The sequence below is a fragment of the Orycteropus afer genome, unplaced genomic scaffold (genome assembly GCF_000298275.1).
Source record: "Orycteropus afer afer isolate SDZICR_OR568_19922 unplaced genomic scaffold, OryAfe1.0 scaffold00211, whole genome shotgun sequence".
NCBI classification, from domain to species: domain Eukaryota; kingdom Metazoa; phylum Chordata; class Mammalia; order Tubulidentata; family Orycteropodidae; genus Orycteropus; species Orycteropus afer.
The window spans coordinates 2,783,349-2,805,814 of NW_006921798.1; the positions used below are offsets into that span (position 1 = coordinate 2,783,349).

At 38.0% G+C, this 22,466-nt stretch overlaps 1 protein-coding gene across 1 annotated transcript in view; it reads right to left on the reverse strand.

Moving 5' to 3' along the window:
* GSTCD (glutathione S-transferase C-terminal domain containing) overlaps positions 1-9,924 on the reverse strand; it is a 274,623-nt gene extending 264,699 nt beyond the window's left edge. The window contains exons 1-2 of the mRNA XM_007948293.2: positions 9,505-9,924; positions 8,433-8,900 (exon numbers count right to left, since the gene is read on the reverse strand). Coding sequence (XP_007946484.1) covers positions 8,433-8,900; positions 9,505-9,924 — 888 coding nt within the window. The remainder of the gene's footprint in view (positions 1-8,432; positions 8,901-9,504) is intronic.
* Positions 9,925-22,466: the final 12,542 nt, after the last annotated feature.

Sequence of the window (22,466 nt, forward strand, 5' to 3'; positions counted from 1 at the left end):
TGTCAATTGATGTCTCTGGTTTTCTGTTTACAATCTTGTAGGCTTATTTACTTTGGATACTTCCATAGCTGGGTTGGTTTCTGGGTTACATCATCATGTGTGTTAATGATCAGTTGTTGTTGGTTGTTGTTGCTTCTCTGTCCAAAGGGGCTCCCTTTAGCATCTTTTGTAAGGTTGGTCTGGTTTTAACAAATTCTCTTAATTTCTGCTTATCTGGAAACGTCCTAATTTCACCATCATATTTGAGGGACAATTTTGCTACGTACATAATTATTCTTGGTTGGAAATTTTCTCTTTCAGTGTTTTATATATACCATCTGTCTTCTCGCCTCCATGGTTTCTGTCGAGAAATCCGAGCTTAGTCTTATTGGTTGTCTCTTGTAGGTAACTTTTTGTTTTTCCTGTGCTGCTCTTATGATTCTTTCTTTGTCTTTGGTTTTGGTGACCTTGATTATGATATGTCTTGGTGTTTTTCTTTTGGGATCTATCCTGTTTGGGGTTTGTTGGACTTCCTGAATGGATATATTTTCATCTTTCATTATACAAGGAAAATTCTTTTCCAACAAATCTTTGACAATTTTCTCTGTCTCTTCCTGTTCTGGAATTCTGATCACACATAGGTTATTCCTTTTGATAGTATCCAACATGAACCTTAGGCTTTCCTTATTTTGTTTTGATTTTTTTTTTCCAATTTATCCCTTTCCAAAAAAGTTTTCAGGTATTTGCCTTCAAGCTCCCTAATTCTGTCTTCCATTGATTCAGTTCTGCTCCTTTACCCATTCAATGTGTTATCTATTTCTGAAAATTTAGTATTAATCTCCTGGATTTCTGTGTGTAGATTTTTTATCATTTCTACTTTTTCATTTATTTTATCATTTTGTTCTTGTACTGTCTTTTGAAATTGTGTTTTCCTTGAACTGTCTCTCAATTCATTGATGATACCTAAATATAATTCTTTTGAATTCCTTATCAGGGAGTTCTAATGCTGCATCTTCCTCAGGGATGTGTTTGGGTCTATATCCTGGTCCTTGTTTCTCCTGCTTTATCTTGCTTCTTTGTGTGGACTGTGATGCTCTGTTGTCTCTGAGGTATTATGACATTTTTGTGTTTATATTTAATTGGTGATTGTATGTTGGAGTGACTTGCCCACAATTTTCATTTTCTTTGGTTTGTTTGTATGTTATCTATGCAAGGAGGGAACTGTGTTGTGCTCCTCTATTCACTAGTTGACAGCACTTATACACTCACCACCTGTCTCCTTTCCTGTTGTCAGCCTCTTGTATATCCCTGCCGACCTTGGCAAACATAGCCTATTCTTAGGCCCCTGGAATCTGAATGAGAATGCCATCACTTTATAATCCAAAATGGATGCCACTTGTAAAGATTCAAAATGGCTGCACCCTCATTCACTTTAAATATCCAAAATGGCCACCACCTGTAAAGATTCAAAATGGCTATGCCCTCGGTCACTTTAAATATCCAACATGGCCACCGCTTGTAAACATTCAAAATGACTGCACCCTCCAGATAGCAGAAAGTCAACAGCTCAGATTATCTCCCTTCTTGCTGTTCCCTTCCTAGTCATAAGCCACCAGCACAGTCGTCCCTGCAGGCCTTGGTGACAAGGGCTGAGCTTCAGGTCCAATTTCAGGTCCCAATACCACTTGGAAATATTCAGGTTGTTGGTCCCCTCTGAGTAGTCCCCTCTGACAGTCCACTGATCTGACCATCTCTGTACTCACTGTTTTCATTCAGGCTTTTCCACTGTTGTTGTTGTTGCTATGTGCCATCAAGTCGGTCCCAACTCATAGCGACCCCTCCTTGGGTTTCCGAGGTGGTATCACTATGGAAGTAGATTGCCCCATCTTCCTTCCGAGGAGTGGCTGGTAGATTTGAACCGCCAGCCTTCTGGTTAGCAGTCAAGTGTCTTAGGCACTATGCTACCAGAGCTTTTCCACTAGTTGGTGCCTAATCCACTTCTGTATAGTTCCTTTCAAAGCTCAGGGCTCCAAGATTATCTTCTGTATCTCTATCAATTGGTTTTTCTTTTCTTTGAAAGGAAGAAGAGAGTCTGTGTTGCTTGTCTGCCTATTCCGAGTCTAGAAACATTTTGACTAGAGGAAAAAAAAGATGTTTTTCTACATCCAACTCCATGAATACTATGAACACATACGACATTTCAAACACCAAGCAATATCTAAACAATTCCTAAATATCCATCCTTTTCACATTCTTTAATTCTTAAGCTATTTTGGTTTTCAATCATGTTTTTTTCAATTTTGAAGACAAATGTTTTTTAAAAAAATGACAATTGATCAATACCACCTAACTTAGTGAAGCACCAGCCTCCAGATATATAGATTTTTATCAGAACTCTTTTCTCATCTGTCCTTGTTATACCTGAGCCCATCATTGCAGCCACTGTGTCTATCCATTTTGTTGAGGGTGTTCTCCTTTCTCACTTATGTTCCACTTTACCAAGAATATCCTTCTCCAGAGAATGGTTCCTTCTGACCATATGTCCAAAGCAGGTGAGATGAAGTCTGGTCATTCTCACTTCCAAGGAGCATTCCGGCTGCACTTCTTCCAGGACAGATTTGTTAGTCCTTTTAGCAGACCACAGTACTCTTAGCATTTTCTCCAACCCCACAACTCAAAAGCATCAACTCTTCTTCGATCTTCCTTATTCACTGTCCAGCTCTCACATGCATAAGAGGTGACTGAAAACACCATGGCTTGGGTTAGGTACACATTAGTCTTCAAGGAGACATCTTTGCTCTCATCACTTGAAAGAGGTCTTTTGCCGCAGATCTGCCCAATGCAATACGTCATCTGGTGTCTTGACTGCTGTTTCCATTGGTGTTGACTGTAGAACCAATACAAAGCCAGATACATATGTTATATATGTAAGTCATATACAAATCATATATATATATACTAAAGAAATAAGATCTGAGACCCATGTTCATCACAGCAGTATTCACAATAATATGAATTTACTGGATAGCCATGAGGTTTTTGTTTTGTTTTGTTTGCTTTATCTGTGGTCTCTTTCCTTTCTATATTAAGTTGGTGATTCATTTTTCCTTGTCTTTAAAGAATTTTGATGGAATTTGTATCAGAATTTCATTATAATTATAGACTACTTTGGGTAGCACTCATATTTTCACAACATTAAGTCTTCTCAATGCATGACCATGGTATGTTCTTCCATTTTGTAAGTCTCTTTTGAATTCTTCCAGTAGTGTTTTGTAGTTTTCTTTGTAGAAGTCTTTTGTATCTCTGGTTAGGTTTATTCCTTAGTATTTTATCTTTTTCATAGCTATTGTAAATGGTATTTTTTCTTTATTTCATTTTCAGAGTTTTCTTTGTGGGTATAGAGGAATTCAATTTATTTATACATGTTTATCACGTACAGTGCCACTCTGTTGAATCTTTAGTTTCACTAGCATTCTTGCTGAGTCTCTGGGATGTTCTACATATAGGATCATATTATCTGCAAATGACCTCTGGTGGCATAGTGTCTAAGGCATTTCACTGCTAACCAGAAGGCTGGTGGTTCAAACCTACCAGCCACTCCTCAGAAGAAAGGATGGGCAATACTGCTCAGAAACCCAAGGAGGGGTTGCTATGAGTCAGATCCGACTCCACAGCAGTGAGTTTGGTTTTTTGGATTATCTGCAAATAGGGATAGTTTTACTTCTTCTTTGCTATTCTGGATACCTTTCATTTCCCTTTCTTGCCTTATTGCTCTGCTATGACTTTGAATACAATATTGAATAGGAGTGATGACAGAGGGCATCCTTGACTGGTTCCTATTCCCAAGAGGAATGCTTTCAGTCTCTCTCACTTGGCCATTGGTTTTGTGTATATGCCCTTAATTATGTTGAGGAATGTCTTTTCTATTCCTATTTTGCTGAGTTGTATCAGGAATAGGTGTTGGGCTTTATCAAATGCTTTTCTGCATCAACTGGTAAGATCATGTAGTTCTTTTCCTTTGTTTTATATATGTAGTGGATTATGTTGATTGTTTTTCTAATGTTGAACCATCCTTGCATACTTGATATGAATCCCACTTGATCATACTGTATTATATATATATATGGTGTTGGATTCTATTGGCCTGAATTTTTTGAGGATATTTGTGTCTATGTTCATGAGGGATATTCATCTGTAATTTTCTATTTTAGTGATATCTTTGCCGGATTTGGTGTCAGACTTATGCTTGCCTCAAAGAATTTATTTGGGAGTATTCCATCTGTTTTGGTCCTCTAGTGCTGCTCTAACAGAAAATACCACAAGTGGGTGTTTTTAACAAACAGGGATTTATTCCCTTTCAGTTTAGGAGGCAAAAAGTCTAAGTTCAAAGTGCCAGCTTTAGGGGCTGGGTGATGGCCCTTGAGCTTCAGCTCTGCTTCTTGCTCCCAGCTCACTGAAGCTGGAGTCTTCTCTTAACTCAGGCAGCTGCTGGCTGCTGAGGCTGACAAACCCAAGGTCAACAGGTAAAATGACACAGTCCCAACATTATCAAGCAACATGGCAGACTACTGGTTCAAGTCAAGAAACAGTCTCAAGATCGGCAGACAACATGGCAGGCCACTGAAATGAAGACTCGGCCAAATGCAGGAATAAGTTGTGCCAAAATGCTCAGAGACCTTTCTCAAAGCTGCTTCTTATGTACTGGAAGCAGACCACATCACTAAGGCAGCTACTCAGCTGCTAACAGTAGATTCCACCATGAAGTTGAGTACCAGTCTCATCATGGGGAATAACTACATCCAACTGCCCAGCTATTCAAAACCAGGTCCAGCCAAGGTGAAACATAACCTTAACTACCATACCATCCTTTTTTTATGTTCCGGAATAGTTTGAATAGAACTGATTCCAGCTCTTCTTTGAATGTTTGGCAGAATTTCCCAGTAAAGTTATCTGGACCATGACTTTTTTTGTTGGGATTTTTTTTTTTTTTTTTCCAATGACTTTTTTGCTTTCTCCTTTTGTGATAATGATGATCTGTTCAAAATTTCTACCTCGGTATGTATTAGTTTATATAGGCCAAATGTTTCTAAAAATTTGTCCATTTCTTTTAGGTTTTCAAATGTGTTGGCATACAATCCTTTGTATTATCCTGTGATCATCTTTTTATTTCAGCTGCCTTAGGGATGTCTCGATGGCTCATAATAACAACAATAATAGGGATATGTATTGTGATGCTGTTGGGTAGAATGTTCTATATGTATCTATGAGGTCTAGTCGGTTATCGTGTTGTTTAAATCTTCTGTATCTTTGTTAACTTTCTTTGTAGTTGTCCTGACCTTAACTGAAAATGGCATGTTAAAGTCTCCTACAATTATGGTGCAGTTGTCTATTCTTTCAATTTTGTTAAATTTCGAGTTATGTATTTTGGGGTTCTTTAATTGAGTGCATAGTATTTATATCCTCCTGCTGGATTCACCCTTTAATCATTATATAATATCCTTCCTTGTCTCTCATCCTGGTTTTTGCCTTGAAGTTTATTTTATCAGAAATTAATATTGCTACTCCTGCTCCTTTTTGGTTGTTGTTTGCTTGATACATATCTTTTTCATCTTTTTTAGTTTATTTTCATCTTTATGTGTATGGTGAGTCTCTTCTACACAGAATAGTAATGGGTCCTATGTTCTTATCCATTCTGCCACTCTCTGCCTCTTGATTGGTGATTTAATCCATCTACATTCAGTGCAATGATTGATATGTATAGATTTACTGCTGTCATTCTACTGTGTACTATATTTTTGGGGGTATTGATTATTTATTTTTCTGTATTAAGTTCATTTTGTTATCAGATTTTCTTCATTGCAGTTAATTTTGTGTTTACTGAGTCCTTGATTTTCTTCTTTATTTTGGTAAGAAGGTTTATTAATTTTCTTTGTGGTTACCCTGTAATTTATTTTTACCTTCCAACATTTAAAACAGTCTGTTCTATCTTAGTATCATTTTGATTTGCTCTCTATTTCAAAATACTGTAATCATGCCATTCATTCTCTCTTTATGTTAGCAGTTGTTGTTATTTACAGATTGGCAGCTCTGGTCCCATATTCAGTCTTTTAAGTTTATTTTAAAAAATTCTTTACTTGTGTTGGTTTCCAATGCTGTTGTCATGTATCCTTATCTCAGGCTGTCTGACATTGCTGATTCTTTGTCTAAAGGACTCCTTTAGCATTTCTTTTGAGGTTGGTCTGGTTTTCAGAAATTCTCTTAATTTCTGTTTATCTGGAAATGTTGTAATTTCACCATCATATTTAAGGGACAGTTTTGCTGAATATATACTTCTTGGTTGACATTTTTTTTCTTTCAGGGTTTTATACACGTCATCTCATTGCCTTCTTGTCTCTATGGTTTCTTTCAACAAATTGAAGCTTAGTGTTACTGGTTCCCCTTTGTAGGTAACATTTCACTTTTCTTGAGCAGCTCTCAGGATTCTTTCTTTGTCTTGAGTTTTAGAAAGTTTGATAATGTTATCTCTTCATGAATTTCTTTTGGGGTTTATCTTGTGTGAGGTTCATTGAGCTTCTTGGATCTGTATCTTTTCATCTTTATGATATTAGGGAAGTTTTCTACCAATAATCTTTGACAATTCTCCCTTTTTTTTTTTTTTTTTGCCTCCTCCTGTTCTGCAATACCTATCACACATAATTTTTTCCTCTTGATAGTTACACATTCAACTTTTTAACAGTAGGATATTAGTCATTTGTCTAGGATATTGTAATTATCAAATAAAGGAAGCCATTTTGAAAGTAATTTTGATCTGGCAGTAGTTTTTTCTGTCTTCTATCTTTGGAATAAGAGTCAAATTGCTCACACTGCAAGAAATTCCTCTCTGATGGAATATGGGGAGGTTGACATACAAATTTTAATCTCTTATTTCACAAACAACCCTTAAATATGCAAACTGTATTTTTATTATCATCAGGAAATGTTTATGGATGTGTATATAATAATGTATTATATATCATAGTATGGGAGCTCTGGTGGCATAGTGCCTAAGGCATCTGACTGCTAACCAGAAGGTTGGTAGTTCAAACCCACCAGCCACTCCTCAGAAGGAAGGTTGGGCAATATACTTCTGTAGTAATACTGCCTCAGAAACCCAAGGAGGGATCACTATGAGTCAGATCTGACTCCACGGCAGTGAATTTGGTTTTGGTTTCATATCATAATATATATTTTCAGAAAACCCATCACTAAAATCTTGTGGCCATAAACATGTTCTGACACCCAGGGAAGAAAGGTTAACTTAGTTTGCCTAGTCTACTGTAACTTTTCTCAAGATTCATTAATTGTAATGACATCTATGAGCCCCTGCCTATGAAGCACACATTGTTCACTCATTCATCATTTTACATATAGTATTTCTAAGAATATTTCTGAGCCCTACAATACTCTTCAAGGAGTATATTAACTTTCCAGATGAGAATAATGAGGCTTAGAGAGGTGTAATAACAAACTCAAAGTCACAAAAAGCTAGTAAGTAAATTACAGAACCAGGATTCAAACCCTATTTCAAAGCCAGAACTCTTTGTACTCTACCACATTGTCTCCCTTATTAGCCAACATATTAAAGGTGAAGTGCAATTTCAAAGAGATAGGACTTTATTACCATCTTAATAGTAATTTGTATCAAATAAGCCAAATCTCTGCAGGCGAAATGGTCACTCTCATTTCTTTTCAAGTAATGCCTATGAAAAATAAAAAGTCATCCATTGCTATACAAAAAAAAAAAAAAAAGAAGAAGAAGTAGACTATTAATCTTTTGATCCAGTTTTTTTAGTGAAATCCATTTTCTAGCTTTCATTCATCTCTCAAACTTAAAGACCATGAATGTTCTCTTGACTCTATCAGGTCAGACTTTGCCCCATTTCTGTCCAGTCAGTTGTGCCCCTGACAGTAAAGAAACCTTTCCTCCTATATTGTTCCACAGCATAGGATAAAATAGCTAGCTCCTTTAATCTTATGCATAACAGAGAAATACAGGATACAGATAAACTATTTCTGATTTATTAATGACTAACAGAATGAGATATATTAAAGAACTAGTCAATTGTAAAATATAACTGACAAGCTTATATGGTTTCTCTCTACTGGATCCTCTACTATTAGAAGGTAATAACAATAGCAATTTGAAATTAGTGATCATAAAAACTGCTAACATTTTACCTGCTGTAGGCCAAGCATTGTTCTTCACTTTACAAAAATTAAGTCATTTGTTCCTCACATTGATCCTATTCTGGTAGGTATTATTATTATCTCCATTTTACAGATAAGAAAACAGAAACAGAGAGATATAAACTGTGCTGAGATATGATAGAAAGAAGTGAAATTGGGATTAAAATCAAGGCAAGTATCATAGATTAAATCATACAATAATGTATCTACTACAAATAAAACCTTACCAAAAAATGATGGACACAGGGCAAGAGCACGATATCTGCCAGTGTAAAGTAAAGCCCTTCTGCAAACACATGTTCCAGAGGTGGAAGGTCAGAGGCTTTTGCTTTTCTGATATGAGAAGGCTCCCTGTTGGTAGTGGCTGGTTCTTCCTGTGCTGTTAGCTTTGAGAATGCCACTTCCAGTTCCAGGCTCTTGGATGGAAAGTCCAACTCTTCAGATGTTTCCAGATTATAGACCTTGCTCTTTGTTTTGTTCTTAGCAAGAGAAAGTCCAACTTTAGCACCCTTCTGTTGCTTCAGCTTCTGCCTACGGAGTTTGTCATCATTGTGCACTCTAACAGGCTCACCAAGTTTTTCCTCTAGCTGTAGTATTTCTACAGGGATAGTTGAGGGCTCTTCAAAAGACTCTCTTAGAAAATTCTCAATAGCCAAAGGGATGGTAAGTTCACAGAGCCTGGTCCAATGACTAACCTATAAAACAAGAAATGAAAGGACTCTTTACTTTCAACACAGTTTGAGGAAAAAGTACTTTCTTCCAGGAAATGAATTGGTTTAGAGAATTTGTAAAGTCTTGAGTTAAATTAGCCCTGAGCTAGATCTGTATGCTGTATCGGAGATATATTATAGTGTTTCAGAAGTGATAACATTAAAGCATTAGAAACTTTAGCATTCCTGTATCCTTTTACTGAATAAATACTTATCAAAACATTTAAAATAAAAAGAAATTAAAAAGCAGAGTTTCAAACATACTACTAGTTGACCTTATTTATATGTAAACAAATTCTCTTTAAAAATCCTCAATATACCTAAAATAAAATGTGAAAAAGAAGTCACTCTCTAAAAATAATATCACTGAAAATACTGCCACCAAATCTCATAAACTAAATCTTAAATTCTTGTTTTCCAATACTGCATTATAATATCCTAATATTATTTAACTATTGCATTGGGTTTTGTGGGGTATTTTCTTTTAATAAATCAAAGTTTAGTTCCCAACAGAAAGTTAAAATGGGCATTCAAATGAATGTGCTATCACTCTGATTTTAAACAACAATAGGAGAGACAATATACTTACTTCAGCACAGGCTTTCAAGCAAGTCTTTTTAAAACCCAGTAGTTTCAAAATTTCCTTCTTTGAGGGATCAGCTTCATACGATTTCTGAATGATGTGTCTTAGCACAACAGCAAGTCCCGCTCTACAAAAATTGCCTGTTCTTTCCACTGCTGCAGGCAAACAACAATTCTGGACTATAGACGGAAGCACTTCTCTTGAAATAATCTGTATTTCAATATCTTGGGGCAGTACATTTCTTATTAGTGAAATGTCTGTACTTTCTTTGGTGAAGACTAAGCAAACTTTAAAGATTCTGCAATCACAGTATGACAACAAAAACACAGTTACAGATGTATGCAGAGGAAAGATGCATCCTTCTCTTTGATGAGAAAAGTCCAGATAGAGATATTCTTCTGTAAGACTTTTCTTAATGCCTTTCATTTTCTTCTTTCATTGGTTCACCTGAAGCATAAATGGAAGTGGTTATAAGCTCTTCCTATAATAATAATGCAGAAACTAACACAATAAATGAACATTATAAAGGGTTTGTAGTAGATAAGTCTACAAGAATTTGTTCCTGAAGACTGAATAATTGACTTCCATAAGAAAGATCTGTACCTTTTGTAATCAACTAGTTTTAGCATGATTTTACATGTCTTAGTGATTTTATACCCAACTCTTTATAAATATTCCTCAAGTATGTTCCAGTAGAACCTCCTAATCACTTTGGCAATTCACTGGAGGTGAGAACATTCATGAATAAAATGGGAAAGAAAAAATCAACCAAGAACACTGAGCATTGTCTGGGAATAAGAACCTTGAGAAGTTTAGACAAGGTTGGGCCTCCCTGATTGACCAATATTCCTCCCACATGGGTACTGTTTTATGACGCTACAAAATAATAGAGGGGTATATTCATTCCCTCATGAGAAATGGGTTCTCCCAAAGTAGACTTTAAAATGTGGTTAGGTAAAAAGTACTGAATCACAATAGGAAAATGTTTGAATTTTGCTATAACTTGAATGTTGATAGCTATTTCTAACAGTCCAAAATCAAGTTCCTTATTCTCTCCTAAACTAAAATCCAAACCTACTGGCCGTTGAGTAGATTCTAACTCAGAGAGACCCTCTAGGACAGAGTAAAACTGCCCTATAAGGTTTCCAATGCTGTAAATATTTTAGCAAGCAGACTGCCTTGTCTTTCTTCTTCAGAGTGGGTGGTGGGTTTGAACCACCCACCTTTTGGTAAGCAACCCCATGCTTTTACCACAGCACCACCAGAGCGCCTTCTTTTCCCCCACTTCTCCTAAAACTTGCTTCTCATGCCTTTTCCCTACCTGTAGCTGCTCAGCCCAAAAAACCTTGGGAGTCATTCTTAGTTGCACTTTCCTTTCACATCACCATAGCCACAATTATTTTGGCTGTACCTTCAATATACATCCAGAATCTGGGCCTATCATCACCAGTGTTTCCACTGTGATCCAAATTACTATCACCCCTCTTCTAAACTATAGTATTTGCCTCCTGGTTGGTCTCTCTGACAGACCCTGGTGGTGTAGTGGTTAAGCACTTGGCTGTTAATGGAAAAGTTGACAGTTTGAACCCACAGCTCTGTGGGAGAAAATCTGTGGAATCTGTTTTCCTAAAGATTTACAGCCTTGGAAATCCTATGAGGAACTTCTACTCTGTCCTATAGAGTTGCTATGAGTCGGAATCCACCTCACGCAATTTTATCTATTTATTTATTATGAATATCTAGAACAACGCAACACAGCTCAATGCAACGCACTGCCATGGAGTCGGATCCGATTCACAGCGACCCCTCCTTGGATTTCCAAGGCGATATCACTACGGAAGTAGATGGCCCAACCTTCCTTCCGAGTAGTGGCTGGGGGGTCTGAACTGCCAGCCTTCTGGTTAGCAGTCAAATGCCTTAGGCACTAAGCCATCAGAGCTCCTATTTAGAGGTCTGGCTTATGATCAAATAGTATTTGTTGAATGAATGCATGGATTAATATACACATTGTTTACCTTAAAGATGAACATGTACAATCTTGAGGTCAAATTATTAATGGATGTTTTCAAGTCATATTCCTTAAGGCTTCTGTATCATGACTGTTTTTTTTTTCATTAGTGTATTTCCTGGGTCCCACATTTCCCAAATTCTAATCCATAAATCACTACTCTAAAATTAACACTAGATGGCACTCTTTAAAAGCATTCAGAATGAAACATGTTACAGGAAGAGCGTGTATTAAGGAAATTACTACTTTAAAAGCTTTAAAAAGTACATATAAAACTCATTTTTCCTCTTTAAGTATATTTGAAAAGTTACTGTACCCTGAATTTTAGGAAACTTTCAACATTCTAAATTTTCTTTAATATTCTAAATTCCATAGGGTTTTTTGTTTTATTAATCAAAAGCAATAAAGTCAAACAATTTTAAGCTTCTTGACCCTCATTGTTTCAACCTGTTGCCTTGATTTCGACTCAGTGACCCTACCAACGTTTTACTGTTATACTTTTGTTATTAAAACATAACAGATATTGCACTATGCATTTTAGCTTCTTTAAAAGATTATCTGAGGTAAAATTATTTCAAGGAATTTGGGAGCAACAGCTTTTTAAGCCAAGGAAATAACTTTCTCCCTGAGCTTACTTACCTGAGGAAAGCATTTGTTTGGCAGCTAGAATTGATTTTAAAACATATTAAGGGGATTTATTAAAGTTCACAGAAAAAAGCAGCAACTACAGTTTCTAGGAATTGATAAGACACTTTGAGGAGTTTGCCCCTGGAAATTCATTGCTGATTAATTTACTAATCTTCTTAATTCCCTCTTCTGACAGAAAGTACTACAAAGAAGATCCCTAACAGCTTCAGGAAGGCAGATTTGAAAGCAAACATGATGGATCTCCTCACTTGCCCAGCAATCAAAGAAAGAGTAACTATGACACTAATCCTGCTAACTTTATTATTATTGAAAATAATGCTATTGTATTTTCTAATTTTTGCTGAATTAGGATATGTAAAAATTAAAAAAAATTTAAAAATAGAGTACATGTATATTTGTCACTTTCCAAGAAGCATAAGAATCTCAAAAATAGGCTTTTACATATTCTATGAATTCTTCTCACTGTGTGGACTTAATAAATGCTAAATGTCAACAAAATAGAATAGCAATAACCTGCCCACGGAGATATCTAAAAATTAATGAGATGCCTGAGAGAAAATGCAAAGTACTGTTGATTTTTAACATAATTTAATTATTTTTCAATATAGATTTTTTCCCCCCTGAGAGATTAAAAATGTGACTTAATGATCTTGAAGCTTAAAAAAAAAAGTTGCTTCCCCTAGGCAATTTCTCCCCAGTAAGTACTAATATAATTTCTAAAATAAATATAAGTACTAAGAAAACTTGTACAAATTTGGGATGTTTTTACTTTGTGCTGTCTTCAATCTTTCAAAAAAGTTTTCTTTTTTCTCTAAGTTTACAAATATGATAGGCAAAGAAACCCATCTCTTTTCTTCCCCATTTCTACCTGGAGAATTCCATACTCCATTAATTTTATGTCATGATCTTTAAGAAGGTAGGTACTACAGAATAACTGTCTGGGTATCCAGGGCTTCTGGGGCATAGTTCTCGTTACTCCATATTACAGTCCTGCCAAGCATGCTAGTGGTGTCATTTGCTCTTTCTCTTAGATTTGACAGGTGCCAGCCTGCAACTGCTACTAAGGAGGAGTAAGAAAGCAGCAAACAAAACCTATAAAATTCAAGGGCTGAACAGTGGTAAAGTGTGCATCTTCTCCCCTGGACATGCCAATTTGCTTCGAAAATCTTGCAGCAGAGGGCTTAAGTAAGTAAAAAGAGAATCTTGAAGTCTTGGTTTCATTACTCATGAATCTTTCAAAGGTATTTTTAAATAAATGAATTTTTCACAAGTTTAAGATTTCAGCCATCAGAATATTTCTGCATTCTCATTCTAACGAATATATCATGACTTTAATAAATTGAAGGAGCTCTGGTGGCATAGTGATTAAAGCATTCAGCTGCTAATGAAAAAAGTTGGCAGTTCAAACCCACCAGGTGTTCTGCTGGAGAAAGTTGAGACAGTCCGCTTTTGTAAAGATTTACAGGCTTAGAAACCCCATACAGCGGCTCTACTCTGTTCTATAGGAGGGCTATGAGCCAGAATCAACTCAATAGCAGTTTTGTTTGGTTTCTGACAAATTGAAACATTTCAATATGAAAAGGGAAATGGGTTTTATAACTGTTTTCTTACTTCACCCTATGTGTATACATAGAGAGAGAATGGGGTGGGGGAGCATACCACTCCACAAACGGATGGAAAAGGCACTTTAAAAGTTTTGTGTTCAAAAGTTAAGTCAAGATCCATAGCAACTAAATATTACATAATAAATTGATAAATTATATGTAGTAATTTATATATGCATAATAGATAATCCCAAGAAAAACTATATAACTGCAGCAAAATACTAAGCAGCAGATTTGGGGTTTTTTTTGTTTCTAAATAACACAAATTCACTATGCCTGGAATTTGCTAGAATTTAATGTTGGATGAATGAACAAAGAACAAAGCATATACTTCTAAATACATGTACTAGCACATAGATTTTATTGTCCATCTACTACTTGCTGATCGCACAGAACATTTGTTTATATGTTACTTCTAATCCTCAAAATCTTCAAATACCTTTTGTTTCTAATTTATGGATGAGAATTGTAATCAAACCAAAGTATTAGGTGAACCATTAAAGGTATCTGTGAAAACACTCAGCAAAAAATATTTTTATAATATAAAGAGCACTATTTTATAAGCTTAGAATTTTATAATTGAAGCATGTAACTTGATTGCAGCAACAATTTCACCAGAGCAAAAATGATCAGCAGTTATAAGTTATTCTAAGCAAGGGTGCTGGTCTCAGTAATTCCTGAGGACAACCTCCACTCTGAAGGCAAGGCAATTAAGCAATTCTCATCACTGAATTAAGTTCTCTGGTGGCTGCCTCCTGATCAATCCCCTTTACTGGATCCTCCTCGGACCTCTCAGTGAGCCATGGCTCGTGCTTTGCCCTCTTCTCAATCTACACTCACTCCTTTGATTGGTGGTTTTTCAACTTTTTGATCATGCCATACAGTAAAAAATAAATTTAACATTGCAATTCACTGCACACTGGTGGTGCAACGGTGCAATGGTTAAGGACTCAGCTGCTAACCAAAAGAATGGCAGTGCAAACACAACCAGTAGCTCCAAGGGAGAAAAGACCTAAAGATAAGCTCCTGTAAAGATTAAAAAAAAACAAACCCATTGCCATTGGGTTAATTTCTGACTCATAGCAATCCTATAGGACAGAGAACTGCCCTATAGGGTTTTGTGTATCTTTATAGAAACGACTGCTTCATCTTTCTCCAGCAAAGTGATTGGTGAGGTTTGAACAGCTGACCTTTTGATTAGCAGTGAAATGCTTTAACCACTACACCACTAGAGCGCCTCTGTAAAGATTACAGTCTAGAAAACTCTATGGCACAGAGACTTAATATATTTATCTATTTTATTTACTGCACTCTCCAACAAATTTTAGTTGAAGGAATAAGTAAATACATGTACATGAACATCAGTAATGAATGTAATCAAGAGTCTTCCTGAGAATTTTAGTCTCAGAACATGAACTTCAGTCCTTTCTTGCAAATTAATAAATCTGTTTTAAGGGTTAGCCTATGTATAAATTAAGGACCTCTGGTGGCGTAGTGCCTAGGCATTTGACTGCTAATGAGAAGGTTGGTGATTCAAACCCATCAGCCACTCCATAGAAGGAAGACTGGGCAGTTTACTTCCTTAACGATTTACTGCCTCAGAACCCAAAGGGGGTCGCTATGAGTCAGAATCAACTCTATGGCAGTGAGTTTGGTTTTGGTTAAGTAAGTATAAAATAAAATGAAGAAACAATATCATCTCTGTGAGCTAAACTAGAAAAAGTATAACTGGATTCCATACAAACTTGTAAATAAAGCAAGCATAGAAGTTGTGATGTGTGTTGATATGCAGGCAGGAAGACTAAAGATCTAACCAGACTTCATATACACCAGAATATATATATACTAAGAAATACGTAGTAATGGAAAACACTCGGACTCAGGTCAGAATGAAAAACCAAAACCAAACTCAGTGACGTCGAGTTGATTCGACTCATAGTGACCCTTCCTTGGGTTTCCAAGGTGGTATCTCTACGGAAGTACATTGCCCAATCTTCCTTCCAAGGAGTAGCTGGTAAGTTTGAACTGCCAACCTTCTGGTTAGCAGTCAAATGCCTTAGGCTGGGTTCAGATCCTGGTTGATACTTTGTGGCTGTATAAAATATTTTCATGTATTAGTTTCCTTATTTGTAAAATGGGTGTATTAATAGTATCTGCCATAGAGAGTATCTAAAAACTGAACAATACCTATGACATAAAAACCAACCAAACCCACTGCCACTGAGTCGGATCCGACTCATAGAGAGCCCTCCTTGGATTTCCAAGATGGTATCACTACAGTAGATTGCCCAATCTTCCTTCCAAGGAGTGGCTGGTGGGTTTGAACCTCCAGCCTTCTGGTTAGCAGTCAAATGCCTTAGGCACTACGCCACCACAGCTCCTACCTATGACATAGGAAGTCCTTAAATTGTCAGTCATTGCTATGTGCTATCTAGTCAATTTTTAACACATAAAGACACTATGTGACAGACTAGAAAACCCATTCACTATTATTAATCATTTATTACTTATCTCAAAATTCTAATCCATTAACACTATTAAAAGAAACAAACCTTTGATGAGTAAAACCCAAATTATTCTTTGTATTTCCCAACTTCCCAGGGGAGGCAGGTAAGAGATTCATGTTGAACTGAAAAGGTTTGTTTTTCTAATATTAAAAAGAAAAAAAAAGTGTTTTGTTACTCAGGCTAAAAGCCAGGTAGCCACAAATGGTAGTACATAAAAGTGAAACCATTCGTCCACATGTACTTTTTTATTATTAAAAATAAGTAGTTTGACACAGTTTACAAGTATAAAAAATTAAAAATTCATTTTTCTTACAGATAAAAATTTAAATTTAAACCAGTTTAAATTCCCTCCAACATCAAGCACTAAAAATTCTTTCATTGTTACAATCATATAGATTAAAAAAAAAAAAAAATGGGTATCCCTACAGATATGTATTATCACCTAATTACCTTAATATTTTAAAGATTGGAAAAGACAAGAAAAAAACTGAGCTTTTTTCAGAGCTTGTATTATACAACATGAGGAGAGTTAAGCCCTAAAGGATAAACAGAGTCCTGTGATTTAACCAGTTGTTTTCTTATATGGAAAAGAAGTATCTAAAATAAAATAAAAAGTTTACTATAACTGTAGCCATAAGGGAAGTGTATCTATCTATCAGCTTTTCTCTGGAGAATCAGATAATCATCTGTTGCCATGGAATCATAACGCTTGCAGCTAAACCTGACCTCATAATTAGCAGGGCGCACACTGTGGATGTTACATTTGAAGCATCAGCAGGACTAAAATTAAAATTACTGAATTCCCACAGCAAGCAGTATCTGTGCTTATTTTTATCTAAAACGTTTAAATTCCTGCATACCATATACTGATCAAAACAGAATTCAGTAAGCTACTTTAAATAAAAAAACCAAGCCCATTGCTGATGAGTAGATTCTAAGGGACCCTATAGAACAGAGAGCTGCCCCAAAGGGTTTCCAAGGTTGTAAATCTTTTTGGAAGCAGACTGGCCCTATCTTCCCCCTTAGAGTATCTGGTGGATTTGAACTGATCTTAGTTAGTTGCTGAGCTCTTTATCCACTGCACCACCAGAGCTCCTTACTTTGAATATTTGAGGGTAAAAGAAAATATACATCCAGGGAACTATAAGTGTAGCATAACCATTTTAGTTGCCTCGTCCCATAATTTGTTAGCTTCAAGGCCTTTTAAATTTTTGCTGGTAGGAAGGCAAAGTGTATAGGCAGTTTTTATTCTTATTTCAAACTGTAGGTGATGTTTCAAAAGCTACAAAGTAACAACTTAATGGGCACATTACCACACAAATTCAAGTTTGAGTTTTGTTTAAGGAAGGCAAACAAAGAAACGCAAAGAAAGTAAAAGCAATGACCAAGCAACTTTCAAATCTTGATTTTTTAAACTTATTTTTGAAGTTAGACATCTTAAAGTAATGCCTTCGGGTAAAACTCAACACAATTTCAAGTAACGAGTATGCTAAAGGCAATCCCTCAGTGTATGTGTCCCATCAAAATGGAAGAAAAAACAAAAAACCTCACATCCATAGCTTAATGTTTGATTTATTAAACAACAAATCACCCAGTTAACTGTGTTTTATAATTTATTTTCATAATATTTACATGACGTTTACATGTTTTAAATTACCACACATATCTAGTTCTTGCTAGTTTTTGCATTTTCTCCTGTAAATTTTTCTATAGGAAAAAAAAAGGAAGTGCACTACCCTTTCTATTAGTAATTAAAATAAAAAATACAAAGTCCAGATATAATATTAAATGCTGGCAATCCCTTGGTATTCAAGAAGTGTGGATGTAATCATGGCATCAAAACGTCCTAGCATTAATAAAAGAGGAGGGGGAGCAAAAAACAGTCACCTAATCCCAAAACCAAATAGTGAACTGTGATGGGAAGTATTTGTACTCCGATGCTTAAAAAACGTTCACGCCAAATTAAACCCAAACTTTCTACATAAGTTAAAAAAGAAAGAAACTGCTTTGACGGTAAAACATAAGCAAATGGCCCCAAATGAGGCAAGTCCTTTGGAGGAACGGTTATGTAGTAGTCACATAAAATTGTTTTCTCCAATCAGGAATGGGTGGAATGAAAAACAAAGCGTCAAAGAGAAAAAGTTATAACGTGATCCAAAAGGTCTTGAAACTACACTTAAAAGCAAACAGCAAGGAACCTAAAAGACCTCCTACATTTGGAAACTGCTCCATTTCCTCCACCAACAGAGGAAACCACGGGGAATGGGCTGGGGAAGATTTGGAAATGAGTAAAATTGCTAAGGAGACCGAAGCTCTCCGCCCGTACCCTCAGGACCGGTGTTTAAACATGCCGAGGCGGTCGCAGGGCTGGAGAATAGGGACAATAATTCCACGCCCTCGCCCTTCCCCCCGCATCCTCAGCCCCTTCGACCTCCGACAGAAAGAGGAGTTGTTGGAGGGTCGCGGGGGCTGGGAAGCCGGCGGCCCGAGCGCCCTCTTTACCTGGTCGCAGAGACGCGGCCAGGCAGGGAGGGTGCGTGTCCGTGCCAGCGACCCGGGCCGCCTGCGCCTTCCCGTCCTGCCTGAGCCGGGATTCCGAGGCCGCTTCAGAGAGCCGCCTCTCGCGGACCACTAGCTTCTACAATGACCGAAAAAGAAACAGCAAGAAACGACTCATGGCAATACCAGCACTAGCCGTCATTCATAATCCAGCGGACCGGAAAGAAATGGATGCGTCACTTCCTGCTAACGCACCTACAAAACATTCCCCTCTCGGCCCTGCTGCGGGAACCTTTGTTTTCCCGCTCTCAGAGTCGGCTGGCACCGGGACCGGTTCGGAAGGGGCTACCGGGAACGGACGGGGCTGCTGGGCGGAGCGGTGAGTTGTGACGAGCGACCCCACTCCCACCCACCTCTTGGAGCCTCGAGACCCTCGCGAAGGGCGAGGTGGGAGAATAGCACAGTGAGGTTTTAATTTCCCTCCTCTTGACAGGGAAACCTTATAATCTGCGGGCAGTCTCATGCCCAATGCAGATCGTTCTCCCTTTTCAGTGTGAGCGATGCTTTCTTCAAGTGTGTTCCGAGCTGGGGCACGCGGACCGAGTACTCGGCCACTGGGACCAGGTCCTTGGAACTCTATCTCGGACCTTCCTCAGAAGGTTTTGGCAGTCTCTCCGTACAGCTCCCTCATTACTTCTCTCATCTCCCTGGCTTCCAAGTCAAAGACCTTTCCCCGTGCTAGGCCTTTGGTGTGTCATGCTTCGATCAAAGGATTGACACTCCTTTTCAAAGTGTCTGCTGTTGCATTTCAGCTCCTCTGCCATCTAATAGGTTTGCAGTCAGGGCGCTACTCTCTGCCCTGCGTTTTCCATATGTGCCCTTAGGTATCGATGTAACCCAGGGCTGAGAATTCAGCGGAAGAATGAAAAGCACTGCATCTTTTAAAGGATATTTATTAGAAAAGGTTGCAAAAGCTTGCATGGACATGAACAGCAAAGCCTTCTAGATAGAGCTGTTTTGAGATGGCAACAGAAGTGTTGCACTCTACATGAATTGCTTCAATTTTCTTCAACTAGTGCACATTCAGAGATCAACTTTGAAACAACTTTTGGGATGTGGCAGGTAGGGTGGGAAATAGAATCTAGAGGAAAACTAGGTTTTACATTGTATATTTATACATAAATACCTAGTTTAGATTGGAGAGATTACAGAAATCCTTAAAAAAAAAAAAAAAAAAGATGACTAGGCAAAAACCTAGTTTATTTATTGAGTGTTACTGAGCACTTGTGCAGTTCAAAAAAGGATGTTCAATGAGTTAAACAAGTCTCTACCCTCACAGAGTTTACAGTCTAGCAGGATTAATGAATTGGAGTGTGAGGCTGCTCTTTCATGTGAGCCTGTGGGATGGAGCCATAGCTGCTCCCCAAGAGTGAGGGGCAGGGCTGCCATGCCCAAGAGGGAGAGGAACAGGGCCTGCCAGGACAACAAGGTGAGGTCACCACTCAGGAACTAGGGGACTGGAGTCACCCAGTGGAGGAGACCTCTACAGACCTATTGAAATCTGTACAGGTGCCAAGGTGACAAGGGGTGGAATTGTGGTGGTATGTTTGTGTGTCAACTTGGCTGAGCCTGGATGAGTGTCTGGGCAGCTGGATGTAGTATTCCCCATGATGAGATTGGCGATCAACTCCATGGTGGATCTACTGGGAGCAGCTGAGTAGCTGCTTTAAGGAATGTAGTCTGCTTCCTGTATGTAAGCAGAAGCCTTGGGGAATGGTCTCTAGCTGGGACCCTGCATGTTCAGCAGCCTGCCATGCTCTGCCAACCTTGGGACCTACAATGGACTTTAAGTAATGGCCTGCTGTGTGGGTTGGTAACATCGGGACTGTGTCTTTTTGCTTGTCAAGTTGGGGCTTCTCAGCCTCAGCAGCCAGCAACTGAGTGAAGAAAAGCCTCCAACTTCAGTGGGCCAGGCGCAGGAGGCAGAGCTACAACCCATGGTTGAGGGGCTTTCACCCAACCCCTAGAGCCTGGCACTTTGAACTTGAACTTAAAGCCTCCAAATTTTAAGAATAAACTCCTGTTTGTTAAGGCCATCCCATTTGTGGTATATTCCTGTCGGAGTGACACTAGGCAACCAGAACAAGTATATTCATACTCCATACTTTCCATGTTCCAATTATTAATGGCTGTTGGAAGCTATTTATTTACATTTTGAGTCGTGCCTCATTAGCAAATGGATGTCCCGAAAGCTTTACTCCACCCACATGATTAAGGTTGACTCTTCCCTGGTAGCATAGTGCCTAAAGCATTTGACTGCTAACCAGAAGGCTGGTAGTTCAAACCCACCAGCCACTCCTAGGAAGCAGGACTGGGCAATCTACTTCCATAAAGATACCACCTGGGAAACCCAAGGAGGGGTCACTATGAGTCAGAAACGACTTGATGTCAGTGAGAATTTAATTTCTACTTTGAGGAGGCAGGTCTTCCCCAATCATATTTTGAGTGCCTTCCTCAAGATTGGCCTGAGTGTCTAATCTTCCACATTGTATCAGACAGTGTTTCACAGCTCTTCATAAAGTTTTCCAATAATAGACAGTGTTTCACTGCTATTCTTAAGGTTTTCACTGGCTAATTTTTTAGAAGCGATGGCCCCTTCGTTCTTCCACTCTGTCTTAGTCTGCAAGCTCTGCTGAAACCTGTCCACCATGGGTGACCCTGCTAGTATTCAAAATACCCATGGCATCAGCCTCCAGCCTCACAGCAACATGCTAGCCACCATAGTACGACAAACTAACAGATGACTGGTGAGGAAAATAAGATAGAAAACTAAAATATAAAGGATAAAAGGATAAACACATAACCCTGAGTGTTTCACTTCAGGCCACACTACTATTTTCTTTTTGGTGAGGGAAGGAAGTAGCAGCAAGATGGTGCTGATAAGAAAGAAGAAGGTTCAAGAAACTGGAAACCTCTATAATTTCAAAGAGCAGGTAGAATGGGAGGAAAGAAATGAACAGAGAATGATTATCTTGGTACGCTGAAGAAGTTCTTGGCTCAGGGCAGTGGAAGAGGTAGTTTGATGGAAGAGAATAGTTGTGGCAAACTTCAAATTTCAGTGCCTGAAGACAAGGCCTCTTGGGTTTGTAGACCTAAATAGACTGAGTGCAGGAAGTTGAAGAGGATGATTTCTGTGGATGCTAAAATTATCAAAAATGATGAAGGAGGAAGAGGAGCCTGGTGTAAATGTTCTGTACCTTAGTAACAAGGAAGATACAGGTACAGATTTTAAGAGATGTTGATAAGTGGTTGTCATGGAATGTTTTTCTGAAAGCAGCAAAATAGAGTAAGGACTCTGGACCTCTCTTTGCTCTTTTGAGAAGGAACAAGTCAAAGGAACACTGTTGGAGAAGGTAGCCAGTGAGTTGGTGTCATTGTTGCGGGGATAGTAAAGGAGCACTTGAGGGAAAAGTAGAAAATGTAACAGAATATGTTAGGAATACAGTAAGGACTAGAAGATGCTGGATAGCCAGCAGTGAAGTTAGTGTGGAAAGAGCGAAGGGCTGAGCTAAATGAGGGTACTGAAGGGACTTTCTTTTTTTTTCTATTTTTTTTTTTTAATTGTGATTTGGGTGAAGGTTTACAGAGCAATTCACTTTCCATACAGCAGTTCACATGCACTTTGTCTCATGACATTGACCA